Source organism: Papaver somniferum, chromosome 7, assembly GCF_003573695.1.
Source record: "Papaver somniferum cultivar HN1 chromosome 7, ASM357369v1, whole genome shotgun sequence".
NCBI classification, from domain to species: Eukaryota; Viridiplantae; Streptophyta; class Magnoliopsida; order Ranunculales; family Papaveraceae; genus Papaver; species Papaver somniferum.
This window is the reverse complement of record NC_039364.1, coordinates 112315636-112332329: the sequence shown is the minus strand read 5'-3', so window position 1 is coordinate 112332329 and position 16694 is coordinate 112315636. Positions and strand designations below refer to the sequence as shown.

The 16694-nt window shown below is 37.0% G+C and overlaps 2 protein-coding genes across 2 annotated transcripts; both read left to right on the top strand.

The window, feature by feature from the left end:
• Nucleotides 1-610: 610 nt before the first annotated feature.
• Nucleotides 611-2371, top strand: LOC113295086 (myosin heavy chain, striated muscle-like). Its single transcript, XM_026543442.1, has one exon. The coding sequence runs from the start codon at nucleotides 611-613 to the stop codon at nucleotides 2369-2371; it is 1761 nt and encodes a 586-aa protein (XP_026399227.1).
• Nucleotides 2372-2605: 234 nt separating this feature from the next.
• Nucleotides 2606-6104, top strand: LOC113298154. The gene is made up of 3 exons (XM_026546843.1): nucleotides 2606-3449; nucleotides 4060-4789; nucleotides 5771-6104. Exons 1-3 carry the CDS (start codon nucleotides 2642-2644, stop codon nucleotides 5964-5966), a joined length of 1734 nt encoding a protein of 577 aa, XP_026402628.1. The 5' UTR covers nucleotides 2606-2641; the 3' UTR covers nucleotides 5967-6104.
• The last annotated feature ends 10590 nt before the right edge of the window (nucleotides 6105-16694 follow it).

The following is a 16694-nucleotide window of genomic DNA, read 5'->3' as shown; positions in this document are numbered from 1 at the left end:
GCTGAGTTATTTAAGTTGGCGCCAGAAAAAAGGAACAGAGTTGAGTATAAATCAATTAAAGATACGGATATTTGCTCAAAATTCGGGTATCTAACTGTGGTTAAGTCCACAATTAAATGATGTCAGATCTCCCTTATCCAACGATTGTGAAGTTGCGGGTTCAATTTTGCTTGCGCACTGCGATTTCAAACTTTTTTCCATATTTTACCCATTGCCCACTTGTAATACCATGCGTCAGCCACACCTATGGATGACCACGTCATCTAACATGTGATGTGACTTCAGAGAAACAAAATATACGTGACCATTTTACCCTTACATAGTGCCTATAACAAAACAAAAGGGAAGAGTAAAAATGTAACATTACAGAGCCTGCTCAAAGTACATGCAACTTTTTCTCCGCAGTTCCTTATCGATCACTCAGAGAAGATCTCTAGGGCAAAAAATATTTTTACCTTCGTTTTTAAGTTTGAGCGTTCTCAAAGTAAGTACTCGTTTCTTGGCTGTTTTACTCTTTGACTATTTAGTTTACTCCTAAATTGATGGATCGTAACTGAAACTAGGGCTGGGCTAAAAATTGTACAGTAAAGAAGGAAAAAACCTAACAAAAATGGGAAAAAGAGGTAAATGTGATGATTATGTAAAGATTGAAAAGACTAATGTAGTCAAGAAAAGACTTAATCAGAGAAAGTATATTAATCAGCTTAAGAGAGAAATTCGATGTTTAGAACGTGGAAATAGAACATATAAAAGTGCTGCCATTGAATTAGAGACATGGAAAGAGAATTTTATAGAGAATGAGAAAGAATTAGAAGCTTACAGGAAAATGAACAGTAATGGGTCACTAGTGGAGAAGAAATTGGATTGTGTTGTGCTTGAGGATAAGTCGAAAGGGGAATTTCTTGTAAATGATGAGCAGAATGATTATAAAATCAAGTACAGCGAACTTCTTCTTCGGATGAAACGACTAGAAGATGATCAAATCCTATGCAGTATGAGTGAATACGACAAGGTTGTTCAGATTGAGACAGAGAATAAGGAATTGGGGATTGGGAATTGTAGATTACAGGAAGAGGTGAATGTTTGTGAGAAAGTAATGCAGGCTTGTAAAGTGAAGAGTAATGAGCTGTCTGATTTACTCGATGAGAAGAGAATGGAATGTGCTGTGCTTGAGGATGAATGTAAAGATCTAAGATTAAGTAAACTTGTCGTCGATGATGAATTGAAAAATTATAAAACTAAGTGTATTTTTGTTATTACTCAAGTAGAAGCAGATCAAAGAGTTATTTGTGAAAAGGAGAAGAAGGGACAAGAAGAAAATTTATTTTTATTGCATGAAAATGGCAAGCTTGTTCAACTCAAGACAGAAAATAGGGAATTGGAGCTCGGGAAATGCAGATTACAGGATGAGATTAATAATTGGAGCAAGAAGTTCCAAGAAATGGAAACCCAAGTTTCAAGGATTGCCAATGAAGGTGCTTTAGAGAAAGCTAAACTGAAAGAAGAATTGGCAGTTTATAGAAGTATGTCTCAGGATCTGCAGGAAGAGCTTGAGAAGAAGAGAATTCAGTTTATTGCAAGTACATATAAACTGAAAGCCTTGACATCAAGGAAAAACTCTGTTGATAATGAGCTGAATGAGTGCAAGACTTTGTGTATTCAACTGAAAGAGCGAATTGCACAGTTGGAGAAAGATAAAAACTTGATGTCCAGTAAAGAGAAGAGGGCCCAAGAAATAATTGCTGAGATGTCTGCTGAAATAAAAAAGAAGGGAAGTGATTGGAATGAAGAGTATGTTAGGCTCAAGGCAGCATATGCTGATTTGGAGCGTGGTAAACATAGCGCACAGGAGGAGATAAGTAGGTTGAGGAAAAGTTTGGCTGACTCCAAAACAGAAGCAGCTTTCAGGTTGACTCATGAAGTCAAGTTACAGACTGATTTAGATGATTGTAAATTTCAGTTCAATCAGTTGTCTGAGAAGCTTGAAGAGCAGGCTTCAATAGAAGTTAAGTTGGCAGAAGGATTAAAAAAGGCGAGTGACGAGACTGAAATGTGGAAGGAAAGGTTTGGGGAGATGAAGAATAAATCTGAAACATATAGGTGTGAGTGTGATGAGTTGTCTTTGAAACTTGAGGAGAAAACAAGGGAGTGTTTTGTTACCGAGGTTAAGTTGAGTGATCTTAAATCAAGAAAGAATTCTGTAGATTTTGAGCTTCATGAGTACAAGAAGACATCTAATGTACTTAAAGAGATGATTTCTTGTTTCGAAGAAGAGCACAAGGTTATCTGTGAAACAGAAAAGGGGGATGAAGAAAAAATCACCAACTTGTCAGAGGAATTGAAGAAGGCACGTGATGAGTCAGTAATGTGAAGAAAATGTATGAGGAGATTAAGAATGAATCTGAAGCTTGTAGATGCAAGTGTGAGATTATCAATGAAAGAGAGAAGGTGTTGCTACCGAAAGAAGAATTGGCAGTTTCTAGATCTCAGGAAACGCCGATGGAGCTTGAGAAGAAAATAATTCAGTTTGATGAAGCCTTGATTAGCACAAAAAACTGTTGATAGTGAGCTCAATGAGTGTAAGACAGTGTGTAATGAACTGAAAGAACGGATTGCACGGTTAGAGAAAAATAAAAGCTTGATGTCTGGTAAAGAGAAGAGGGCCCAAGAAAGAATTGCAGAGTTGTCTGCTGAATTAAAAAAGAAAGAAGGTGGGGGATTAGCGGAGTATGTCAAGCTGAAGGCAGCATATGCTGATTTGGAACATGGTAAACAAAGTGCAGAGGAGGAGATAAAAATATTGAGGAAAAGTGTAGCTGACCTCAAAAACCAAGCATCTTCGCGGCTGAAATGTGAAGTTGAATCACAGAAAAATTTAGATGATTGTAAATTTCAGTGTCATCAGTGGTCTCTGAAACTTGAGGAAAAAAACAGGGAGTGTCTTGCTAGTGAGGTTAAGTTGAAAGATCTTACTTCTAGTAATAATTTTGTAGTTTATGAGCTTAATGAGTACAAGAAGGCAGCCGATGTACTTAAAGAGAGGATTTCTCAACTCGAAGAAGACTTGAAGGATATCTTCGAAACAGAAAAGCAGGCCCAACAAAAAATCATCCACTTATGTGAGGAATTAAAGAAGGCTGGTGAAGATACAAAAGTGTGGAAGGAAATATGCGAGGAGATGAAGAAAGAATCCGAAGCTTATAAATGCAAGCGTGGTGATCTGTGTCTGAACCTTGAGGAGAACAAAAGGAAGAGTGGTAATTATGATGTTATCTACGAAAGAGAGACTGTAGTACAACAAAGCATTACTCAATTCGAGGAAACACGAATTTTGGAAAGAGAAAACCCAGATCTGATCAAGACATATACTTCAGGTTCGGATTATTTGCAGTCTGAAGTTTCTCACAAGGACGAAGAGAATAAGGACAACTCTCATATGGCTGTCACAGGTATTGAGAACTTTCTTACTTCTTAGATATGCATAATCTATGGATCCTTTTGGTACTTTTATTCTTCCCTTTTCTTTCATATCCTTGTTTCTAAGTGTAATCCTATGTAAACTGCCGACGTTATTACTCTGGAGCACAAAATACGTATAAATCATAATACCTTTTTTTCTTAAACTAATAACACTCGATGAGAATACAACCTACATTAAGTTGGGGTGTGCTGGTATTATGAAGAAGGTAGACTCGAAAATATACGCTTACCAATAAATCTAATGCATGTTTCATCTCTCAGTTACAATCCAAACTTCATGATCTTATGATCTTAATCCGGACATTGTATTAACTGGAAGATATTTTCTAGGTTTGCCATGAATCTATGTCCTTGTTACTTTAGACTGAGAAGATCTATCTGGTGCATTTATAGGTCCATGTGGGTAGCCGCTAGCACATGTACTGCTTGTAGGCTAACTACATTTTCATAAACTGATAAAACTAACTTGTACTAGCCATACTTACCTAATGGATATCTATGTCATTGCTCAACAGCGAAATGAAGTAGAACCGAAATTTGCTAGCAGTCATTTTCTCATACTTTCTGGAACATTTGCAGGCGTATCTTCAGTCACCATGATGTGTAGTACGTTAATAAATGTTGAAAGTGAGAAGAATATACCTATAGAGATCGAACTTGATGGCATCATCGACATCAGTGACAGCGAAGATGAATTGCCACCATCAGAAAGAAGATTTAATAGGCCTTTACCAGGTCAGAGGTGTGATGAAAATTGGAGCAGTCTTAAGGAGGATTTCCCACTCAGTTCGACAAGGAAGCGAAAGTGGGTTTCAGCCACTGGATCAAGTGAACAGGGGATTGAGGAAGATATTATAATGAAGAAATTTAATGCACATAAAGATGAAAATCCCAAGCGCTTGTGCTCACGGATTCCTAATGCATCTTTTGGAGGTCAACATTTTGAAGGGGAAACACTTGACCATTTGCAAACGAGTGGAAGTTTACATGAGAAGGTAGGGAACACTTTTATGGGTGACACAGAGAATGTGCTGGAAGATGTTCGTTCAAATGGCGAAAGTGAGAATTTTGGTGCACATATGGTGAAAGGCGATTTACATTTGGATGATAATCAAATTAAACTTATCCAAGGTAATCAATCGAATTGGAAATTTGTGGCGGACATGCTTTCTTCTTTCGAAGAGGATCCTGAGCTTTCTATGAAAGCTGTTTGCGCCCTTTGTCGACAGCAAACATTGCAGGAAAAATCTGAGCAAGATCCACTGGGTTACAATGCGAAGCGTGGGTTTGGTGCTTTTTATGTAATCAGGTACAACCATAAAGGCCTTCACTGCTTCACTTTATTGCTTTACTTATTCTCGTACATATTCATGTTTATATGGAAATTGTACCTTGGGCTAAGGTCATCAGTTGCTCTCTTGCTCATGTTTGCTATTTTTTCTTTAAACTAGTCTTTTCATATGTTGCATTGCTACGCAGAACTCTGTTTACTCATAAAACCTGATGATATAGTCCATGTCTGCACTTCCTTCCAAAAAGTTATTTGTTTGCTCTTTATGTGTTCGTGTTTCAAGCTTCATACTTTGGTGTGAGAACCTTTTCATATCCGGCTGCACCATTTTTTATCTACTTAAGGTTGAACACGATTGATGGACCAGGTATTGATGGATAGTCCCTATTTATTTATTTTTCAATTAATTTTAATATAATTAACACTGAATCCACTTATGCTGCAAGATTAAGTGTCTTCACTCAATAATTAAATTAAAATGGTTGTGTCATTGAGCTCTGGAGTAAGGGTGTTCCTTTTTATGGCTATTATCCATTCCTGACATTTTGTTTTCACTCTTCAGAGGCTACTTCTGCTCTTGTTTGCTATATATGCATAACTACGCTTTACCCAACACTATTTTGTTATTGTCTGACTGATATTGTACATAAGCTTATTCTAGATTCAAGTAGGGAATATTATGAAGGAAAAAAACTCTAGCTAGTGAATGATAACATGTCCAGAAAGCATCCGCAATCAATGAGCAAAATTGTAGTTTTCTTTTCTGCTTAGCTACTTTGTGGATATCAGGTATATATCCTTCATGCTATATATATTTAGAAAACTGTGGCTGTAGGAATATAAAAATTGGGTAATTTCTGGAATACAAGATGGCATGGTTGAACTGCATTTATGGTTTCAAAGTTCCTTTTTACTGCTAATCATATTTTTGCCAAGCTTGAAATGGTCCGTCGATGGTTAAGTATTTTCCTGACATTAGTGTCCCACATTTTACTACAGGGGAACTGAAATAGCTGCTTTTCTCATGGATGGAGATCAAGAGGACGGCCTAAAGAAGTCCATTGAGGAGTTGAATCTGTGGGATCTTAAAGCCCTTGAAGAATGCAAGATGTTAGCTAGAATCCATTCAAATCAGTTATTCACAATATACAAAGCTAAAGAAGATCCTTTCTTCCTTCCTAGTTCAGCAAATTAGTTATGTTGAAACATCGGGTAATACAACCGAATTACAATGTACATCCTTCGAATGCTACAAGACAATTCAGTACTCCATTCAAGTGACTTTGTAATATATGTATAAATTCGTGATTGCACGCTGATAATTCTCTCCAATGGGAAACCTCCTTTTGACCTATATTTCTCGCGTGCACCTAGCAGCATGTCCCGTCCCGTCTGGCGTGTACTCGTCTCCCCGGAGCCTCTGCCTAAGATTCTTATTTACAGGGTGGTGCTTGAATTAATGTCCTAGTTGATTCATTTGTTATCTGGGGATATTAGGCTTATTAGAAGCTCATAGTTGAGCTTATTTTCATTTTTGTGTGCATGACAAGATGCGATTACTTGAAAGTAGCGGAACTAGAACTGAAATTTGGGTGTAAGATAGTTGACAAGTGAGTTGCTAAATAAAAAAGACCAAAAAAAAAAAGAAAAAACTCCTTCCCAAGGGTTGGAGAAAGAAGCCCTAGAGTAATTTAAGTTTGAGCTTCTCAAATTTGAGGTTGCTTGACCACAACTTAAGAGTCTAAACTCCCCTTGGTTACGTCATTGCTTGTAAGCCGTTTCCGACGAGTAGAAGTCACAGCAGAAATAAAAAACAAGAAATATGAAAGATTTGAGCCCACCTATCAAAGAAAAAAAATGAAAGATTTGAGCCCTAAACTTGGGTTTCATTAAAAACACTGATGGTCGTTAAAATTTGAAACCTGTTTTAAGGTATAGTGAATTTTTTTAAGACATACTAAATAATGCCAAAATAGGATCACTAAATAAAAAACAACATCACCCCTTATCCACCCTTTTTGATAATAACATAGCTACCCTTACATAATTAGTGTTAATGATTACGATTAGATTGATTAATTAGGAATTTAAGGATTGATTAAAAATTAAATTAATAGTGGTAAATTAGTAGAGAAATCAAATTTATGTGAGAGAGTTTGGATTTTTGAGAGGAAGAAGAAGAAGTGAAAAAAAACTTGAGTTTTGAGATTTTAGTGATTAGAAGTGACCAAAATGTGAGATTCAAATCAGAGGTAGACTTCTATACGAGGTTTAATGTCCTTTTTATAAGTTGAATCTTCCAAAAAATTGAATTTTTAAAACCCAGATCTACTGACCAGATGAACGGTTCGGCTGATAACTTGGCAGCTGAACTTTTTTTTTTTTGAAAATTTACCTAAGTTCGATTGATATCTTGTCGGCCGAACCTAGGTATATTTTTACAAAAAAAGAGGTTCGACTGACAAGTTATCAGCCGATTTTCACTCAGTAACTGACGAATTTTAGGTTCGGCTGATTCGAACAAAATTTAGCAAAGTCGCATCAGCCGAACATAGTGTTTCTCTAAATCATACACTATGTTCGGCTCAAAATTTATATTCTAATATCGGCCGAACTGATGTTCTGAAATTTTAAAACGAAGAAGAAGGCTAGGTTCGGCTGACTCGAACAAAATCTAGCAAAGTCACATTAGCCGAACATAGTGTTTCTCTAAAGCATATACTAGGTTTGGCTCAAAATTGATATTCCAAGATCAGCCGAGCTGATCTTCTGAAAACGCTAATTCCATCTTTGAAATCATATTTTATCGATCAAACAAAATAAAATCAATCAAAAACAAGATGGGTTTGTTACAAATACATTCTAAAATACATCTAAGAGCAATTGAGATTTGGATTTCGCACTCCAACATCGCTCACTTCGATTCGTGTTTCGTTTGCTTGATTAATTGCTTGATTGAATTGGAGTCCAAAATGTTTAAGTTTAAAGTTTATTTTGATTTTTGATTTTATGTTTTTGAGGATAAGGGCACTCTAGTAATTTAAATTGTTTAAGGATATATACGTAATTGCACTACCTTTAGACACCCCTTATAAACCCATCCTCGATGGGAAATGAATCAGTGTGCCTCAAAAAAATTCAGTATGTCTCAAAACAGGTTTCTAAAACTTTCAAACAATGCAACATTCTGAGGGTACCAGCCCATCCTGGGGTCATGAAGATTTCCCGAACTATTCTCTAATCTAATGTGGGAGTGGGACTATCATTTACAGTTTTAAAGATCAAAATTACTTCAAAGCTACAATTCGTCCCATATTTTTTGCTAGCATAGTGCATTTGTGCTCCAAATCATGGCATGCTTCGGGCCTAACGTGTTTCCCATTTACCCATTGGCATATACATAAGGCTTGCACTTGAGGACGTATTTACAGCACTTCCATCTCCTACCCTCTCTCATTTCCCGTAGAAGCAGCATCATACCATAAGAGAATCTGTCCCCAGCTGAAAACTCCAGTTACACTAAAACTCTTCGTACTTTTTGCAGGCTTGCATCCTACCCCTACTGACTAAAAGAATCTGCAGGTCTTCTTGCGAATTAAACATCAAATCATTTGTCTCAAACTCCTAAATTGTCCGTAAGACCATTGAAACGACCCAGTTTGAATTGGTGTACTTCTCGTGAGACACTGGTGAGTTTCTTGCTTTCCAAATCACATAAATTAAACTCATAAACCACTGCGTAAGTCAGGTCTTTAACAGACCCATTGCGCCTTAGGAGCTTGATTTACAGTGGCTTCAAAACCCTGCTTCTAGAACTACAATGCCAAGTAATCTACAGAATTCTATTCATGCCTGCAAAGAGAAAATCTAGAAGCAAAACAATACCCAAACTATTTTTATTGCATCAGTTGACACTCCACCCCTTAAACACTTCCATGAAATTGCTCATGTGGGTGGATCAACACTTGAACTCGAGTCCAGATAATCACACATGACATGACCTTGGAAATTGGTTCGATTACCTTGGTTATCTTTGATTTCAGCGTTTTGGTTAGTAGCCCTTCAAAAGTGCTTGGTTAACTCATGCCTAAGATTAGTAATCAATTGTGCAGTACATCGAAGAAAATCATATAAATGAAGTATAACTGCAGCCATAAAGTCGCATTTGTCGCATTAGCTTATTTAATCATTTGAGTTCAATACAACCTTTCAACATTCTAATAGTGATTATCAGTTTCAACAAATTCATAACCCAAAACAGCAAACATGAAACACCATAAAACACCTATGTTCTTTTTTAAATTCAACTACAGAATAGAAATAAATTTAAATAGAGAGTAAGAAAAGCATTGAGAAAAATCAAGAGAGTAAATAGGTATAATAGATCTGCTGCTAGAAATATTTAGAGACATGTAAGATGAGTGGGAATGCTAATAGACTACTGATGATTCATTCATTCATACTCTCATAAATATACTTTGTAACCTAGATTTACTCTTTATATACAGATCAACATGTCATCTTTATTCCATTAGTCATACAACTATAACAAAAGAGCAACAACCGAAATTGAGAGATAGACAGCAATCATGTTACTCAAAGTTAAACAGACCTTGGGCATGCCTTCATTAGTTCTGGAGCTTCCTGCTCAAACTTGATCATATACTTCTTCAAGAACAACTTCTCAGGCATTATCAAAAGTGATGTTAGGGAAGTTTCTTTTTAAATCAGATTGTTGGAGATTAAAATTCGGTAAACAGAACACCTTGGTTTAATCCTCTTCTCCAAGCTATAACAAAAGATTGATGGGCATGCCGCAATAATCGATGAAGTATAACCCATATGGTTCACAAGGAAATCATTTATCGCCAATACTTTCTTTTTAGAAGTAATCATACACTGAGGATGTTTCTTAAAAGCGTTAAGAATTTTGTCTTCAGACCAACCCAATCCCCTAAACATATTCATTTTTGTCTCCCAAGTGGATGTACTCCCTGTTAATACATGGATAGCTAGAAGAAACATAATTTGGGAAGGATCAAACTCCATTCTCTTAACTTGTTGTACAATCTCCATAAATCCATGAGACGGAAAAGACATAGTTGCATACTGGAATACTAGAAACCGACATATATTATGTTCAGAGACACCTAGATTTTTCAAAAGCTCAATGTTTAGCATTATAGTTTCATTCAGGTGTTTCCTAAGAAGAATCGGATAACGTTTAATGTTGGCAATGAGCACTTGGTCAGTGTGAAATAAGCTTCTGAGGTTATCAAATCTAGGGATTAATTGAGTTTCTAAGCTGTGATTCAGGATACATGGGTCTGCAGAGATGAACTTGGCAAGTTCAACTCCACAAATTCCTTTAGACTTTAAAAAATCAAATTTGGGTTTTAGGTGTACCTCAGGATCGGATGAGAGTAGTGATGGTCTCTTGGTGATAAGTTTGCACATGTAACGTTTAGTGAATCCGTAGCTCTCGAGTAGGGATACAACTGAGTCTGGCTTTGATGTGGTCATAAAATGGACTTTTTTGGAAGCAGAGATTGCTTCATTTTCTGCTAGCCCACAAGAATTGATGAGATAAGAAACAACAAAAGAAGAAGAAGAGCTGTGATTTTGGGAGCAATCTCTGGAGGAAGAGGTGATGTATCTTGCCCTAATTGAAAGAAGTCTGAAGAAGAGATAAATCCTGGGTTTTTGAAGATTGTTCACTGAGATTCCTTATCAGATGAGATACTGTGTTTCTAAGGGAAGGAAATGACATTGTTTATCAGATCAGCTCAACTCAAGAAGAAAGACAAAAGCAGAAAGCTAGGGTTTTTATTTGGAGAGAAGAACTCACTGCTTTGGAGACGGGAAGACTTGAAACTGGCGATTTACCTCGTGCTAAAGTGAAATTTATAAAGAGAAAGATCAAATTTATAAAGAGAAAGATCAACAATGGAGCGGCTACATCGCTACGAAAACAAGGATTAAAAGGCTACAATACATGTCAGAAAACCTATATTAAAAAGTTCATAAATCTAGTATAGATTCTAATTTTTTTTGATAAAAATGATTTTGTAAATCTGTTGTACTACATTTACTAGCTTTAATATACGATCTTTTCCATCCAAAAAAAAAAGAAAAAAAAAAGATGTTTAACCTGATTAAATTGGTTAAATTGGGGCCTATAACTACATAATAAATAGGATCATTAGGAATTAATTTGTAGAAACTCCTTATCCATTATTTATGTTAATGCCTAATATATCCTTATTAAATTAGTGATGATTAATCAAACAAGATGAAAATTGAATCTAAATACTGGATTCTCATCAATTCTGACCCCACCAAAATCCTATGTGGACAACTGTAACGAGAGTATTAGCAAATAAAGCTTTCCCGTGCTACATGAACCGCTAAGTACCACTGTACCAGCTGATTAACAGCAAATATTACGTGGCTTTGACATGTCGGAGAGAAGTTTTGCTTTTGTTTACCGAGTCATTAATAAAACTAATTAAGAATCAAAAATAAAAACACTGTTCTTTTTTGATCGGGGACAAAACCTAAAATCAAATTGAAGTCCCTGCTTTCTTTCCCTGTGAAGTTGAGAAATCTAACGGAAGATAAAAGTTGTATCAAGATGGAAGAAAAATCACAGTTGAAAACAAATCCATTGAAAAAATATGGATTTCTCACTACTGATTTTCACAGAAGAACAACAATAAGAAGAAATATGTTCATGGAGATATTAGTCGAGGTGGGGGGTCAAATTTGTGAATCCTTCTGGAATTGAAGGAAGAGATCAAAGAACAAAGGGAGGGTGTAAGTTGTTATTCCCATCTTCACCGATTGGTGGTTATTATTGACCGGATCTACTTTAAATCAATAGGTCATCTGAAGAAGATGTTATACTGAGTTGGGTTTGAGAAGTAGATTTCAAGCTGCTAAACAAATCAATGGATCTTCTCAATTTTATCTTCTTTTTCCATCTGGATTTAAATTATTCCCCCTTCCCTAATTAAACAATTAAATTATTTCCATTTTGAAGTGATTCAAGGGAAAAAATATTGATTTACGGATGATGATGATCTTGATAGTTGTTTTCTTTAACTAAACCATCCCTTCTTGCTGCTGCTGCATGAAAGAAAAAAAAAACAGAACGATGATCTCATGGTTTAATGTTTTTTTTTGTTTAATTAAGATAATGATGACTTGGTAAAAAAGCTATTTTTTCTCTCCACCACATCAGTGCCATGTCGAATTTTGTTGTTATTCAGCTGTTACCCAGCTGTTTATATAGCATTTTTGTTAAGAATTTGATATCTCTTATTAACTTGTTATCTCTTTTACAATACGTTGATACATATATATATGATTCATACTTGGGAAAGAAATAACTTCCTAACACGACTCTAACTCTTGACCAATATAAAGAGTCCTAATCAAAGTACATTCCATATCAGTCTCGGATTCTCGGATTTGTTACCGAGCTTAGAAGTCTTATTATATAAGACTTTCCTAAACAATCTCTAAGAGACGTACATAACTGAGACTTTCCTAAACAGTCTCAGTCACGTGTCTCAATACCCCCCTCAAGACGGAGCATGCAGGTCACAAATGCCCATCTTGGATAAAATAGCATGGAACTGAGCTTTTACCAACGACTTTGTGAATATATCCGCCAACTGCATTGTGGTAGGAGTATAAGAAGGTAGAATAATCTTTTGTATTACCACATCCCTTACTAGATGACAGTCCACTTCAATATGTTTTGTTCTTTCATGAAAAACAGGGTTCTTCGCAATATATAAAGCTGATTGACTATCGCAAAGAAGACTCATCGCTTGTGTATGATAAACCCTCAAATCACTGAGTAATTGTTTCAACCATTTCAATTCACATGTAGCCGCCGCCATGGAACGATATTCTGCTTCAGCCGAGCTACGAGACACAGTTGGTTGCTTCTTAGTCTTCCAAGATACTGGCGAATCTCCAAAACAAATAAACCATCCCGTCAGTGAACGCCTAGTTAAAGGACAACTTGCCCAATCTGAATCACACCAACCTCTCAAGGTTAAACTACTATCAGAGCGCAACAGAATTCCTTGTCCAGGATTCTTTTTCAAATATCTAACCACACGAAGTGCTGCTTCCCAATGCTCTATTCTTGGTCGTTGCATAAACTGAGATAAGATATGCACTGAGTAAGCAAGATCTGGTCTGGTGACAGATAAATATATCAAACGTCCAACCAATCTTCTATACTTTTCTACATCATAAAGCAAATCTCCTGTTGCTAAAGCAAGACGATGATTGGTTTCAATAGGAAATTCTGCAGGTTTCGCACCCAATAAACCTGCCTCCATTATAATATCCAACGCATATTTCCTCTGGCATATGTAGAAACCTCGTTTACTACGAGCCACTTCCAAACCTATGAAGTATTTTAATTTTCCTAAATCTTTCATCTTAAAACATTGACCCAAGTACGCTTTAAATTGTGTAAGCGCAACTAGATCATTCCCTGCAATAATTAAATCATCAACATACACCAGCACATTAAGTTGCATCTTTCCCTTCATCATAGTAAAAAGAGAATAATCTGAGTATGATTGCCGAAACCCATAATTCTTCAATGCAGTTGATAGCTTCGCAAACCAACACCGCGGTGCTTGTTTTAGGCCATACAACGATTTCTTCATCTTACACACCATATTCGGATTACCCTTAGCAAATCCTGGTGGTATTTTCATATATACTTCCTCTTCCAAATCTCCATGTAGGAACGCATTATGCACATCCATCTGATGCACATACCACTGTTTAGCTGCAGCTACAGCCAAGAACATACGAACCGTTGTCATCTTTGCCACTGGTGCAAATGTCTCATTGTAATCTAATCCTTCAACTTGATGATTTCCAAAAATCACAAGTCTCGCCTTTAAACGTACCAAATTCCCGTTTTCATCATATTTTTCCGTATATATACACTTACTTCCTAAAGCTTTCTTACCAGGTGGCAGTTCTGTTAGATCCCATGTGCCTTGTTCTTCTAAGGCCCGTATTTCTTCCGCCATTGCTTTCCTCCAGCCTGGATGTTTCATTGCCTCTCTGAAATTCCTCGGCTCAGACTTTGCAGATATTGTAGCAATATAATTTTTATGCATGTCCGAAAACCTGTCATAACTAACATAATATGTCAAAGGATAAGGTGTACCTGAGGATGATGACTGTGATGATTGAGAGTGAGATGGACTATTTTCTCTAATGGTGCATGTCAAAAAACCTTTAAGCCTACTCGAGGGAATCTTCTGACGCTTCCCCTTTCCTAAATCTTCATTCACAACAGCAGCATCCGTGGCTTGTTCATCATTGTTCACAACAGCAGAATTTTCTGACGCTGTAGTCTGACGCTGAACAACGACATCTTCAGCAGGTGCCGCAGTTTGTACTGCGATATCTCCATCTATCTGTCGCTGTTCTCCTGCAGTTTCTTCACCGCCAGCGGATAGGCACTCTTCATCATCACTCCACTCTTCACCATTACGATCAGTCTCAGCTGTAGTCCCAGCAACATCAGTCGCTATATGACTTCTAGAGCTCCCCATAATGTCCGTCTCAACTGTTTTACCATTCAACTCAGTCTTAAATGGAAATTGTGTCTCACAGAATTTCACATCTCGAGACACCATAAATTTTCTTGTGTCTAGATCATAAACTTGCCATGCCTTCTTACCATATGGGTAGCCAAGAAACACACACCTCCGTCCTCGACTAGCAAACTTATCTCCTTTACTATTTTGATCATGTACATAGCACAAGCACCCAAACACCTTCAACTGTTTATATATAGGTGGTTTTCCAAACAATACTTCATATGGTTTTTTATTATTTAGGATAGGTGTAGGCGTACGATTTATCAAGTACGCTGCTGTCAATGCACACTCTCCCCACAACCATTTCGGCAAGCTTGCTTGAAATCTTAAAGACCTTGCTACATTCATTATATGTTGATGTTTTCTCTCCACTCTTCCATTTTGTTGAGGAGTACCTACACATGACGTCTCAAAGACTATTCCATTAGTCTTAAAATAACCACGCAATGCATTAAATTCCGTTCCATTATCACTTCTAACAATTTTAATATCTTTGTTAAATTGACGCTTCACAAGAGCAACAAATTCACGAAATTTTGATTCAACTTCTGTTTTATTCTGAATTAAATAAATCCAAACACCTCTTGAAAAATCATCCACTATTGTCAGAAAATATTGAGCTCCACATGATGAAGGGATCTTATAAGGACCCCATAAATCTGTGTGAACTAAATCAAAAATACAATCTGATTTACTCAAACTACTAGAAAAACTGCTTCTACGATGCTTTGCCCGAGGGCAAATATCACAAGCATCATTATTCTTTTTGATTAATCTACTCACACCTTGCAACTTCTGTAAAACTTTCTCTGAAGGGTGTCCCATACGTTGATGCCAAAACTCATATGTATCTTCACGCACAGCCATAACTTCAACATGCGGCACACCACAGAAAATATATAGTCCACCTTGTCTCTCAGCCACTCCAATCATCCTCCTCGTAGACCGGCCCTGTATCAGACATAATTTGTTAGTACACTGAAGAATACAACTCATCTCATCAATAAGTTGTGTGACTGAAATTAGGTTACAGGTTATCTTTGGCACATAAAGCACGTTTTCAAGTTTCAATCCACCAGGAAGAATCACAGTTCCTATTTTCTCAGAGGATGCATACTTTCCATCGGGCAATCCAACTGAACATGCCCTAATATCTCTTACATTTATCATGTTAAGAAGTTCATACGTAACATGGTTTGTTGCTCCTGTGTCAACAATCCAAGATGTTTCATTCTTTTTACCTTGTAGATGAGAACCCGACTTTCTTGAGTTTAAAAACTCCATCACCTGTTGTACTTGTGCAGCTGTTACTCCTACTAGACATGCTTCATCAGCTGATGACGTACCAGCACTATCTTTTGCTGCCGAAACTTGCAGGTTATGAGCACGGACAGGATTCCCTCCTTGTCCTCTACCTCCTCTTCCAGCACGTCCTCTTCCTCCAGTTCTTCCTCCTCTGCCATTCTTTGGTCTGTCTCCCCACCATTCTGGATATCCAATGATTTTAAAACACCCATCATCTGAGTGTCCTTGTCTGCTGCAAGTTTTGCAGTACTTGGTGGGATCATAAGCACTATTAAGTAGGCGTTGATCAGCTTGCACTTTGAAGGCCATAATCTCTTGCATCTCTGTAGGTACTACTCCATCTCCAATCTTTAGGCGTTCTGAGTTCACAATGGTTTGATACGCAACATCTACAGACGACAATGGTTCCCTTGCAAGCAATTGTTCACGCAAAGAACTGTATACAGAATCTAACCCAATCAGAAAATAGTGCAAGAAATCTTCTTCTCTTAACATACTTACCTGAGATGCGATATTACATGTACACTGTCCACACTTGCATTGCGGTATCTTCATATAAGTCACCATCTCATCCCATATTTTGTTCAATCTGCCAAAATATATAGCAACTCCCTCTGTTTTCTTCTGTTTACATTCACTTAAAGATGCTTTTAGTTGACATATTCTTGTTCCACTAACAACACAAAATCTTCTCTTCAGGTGTGCCCATAATAGACTTGCATCCTCATAATCTCCCAGGGTTGATCTTACCGACAACTCCAACGTGTTACCAATCCATGACACCAACGTTGATTGCACTGCTATCCAATCTTCTAACTGATCTGGATCTACAGGTCGCTTGATGGTTCCATCAATGAAACCATATTTTCTCTTGGCTATCAGCGATCTTCTTATGGCTCTAGCCCATTCATCATAATTATTCCCTCTCATAACTATTGGAGTGATGATAGTTCTCGGTCCATCACTCG

Bases quoted from the DNA above. Each gene is read 5' to 3' on its own strand.
- LOC113298154 (XM_026546843.1), top strand. From the start codon at position 2,642: ATGTCTGGTAAAGAGAAGAGGGCCCAAGAAAGAATTGCAGAGTTGTCT. The intron at 3,450-4,059 runs GTATTGAGAACT...GAACATTTGCAG, and splicing joins CTCTCATATGGCTGTCACAG to GCGTATCTTCAGTCACCATG. The intron at 4,790-5,770 runs GTACAACCATAA...ATTTTACTACAG, and splicing joins GGTGCTTTTTATGTAATCAG to GGGAACTGAAATAGCTGCTT.
- LOC113295086 (XM_026543442.1), top strand. From the start codon at position 611: ATGGGAAAAAGAGGTAAATGTGATGATTATGTAAAGATTGAAAAGACT.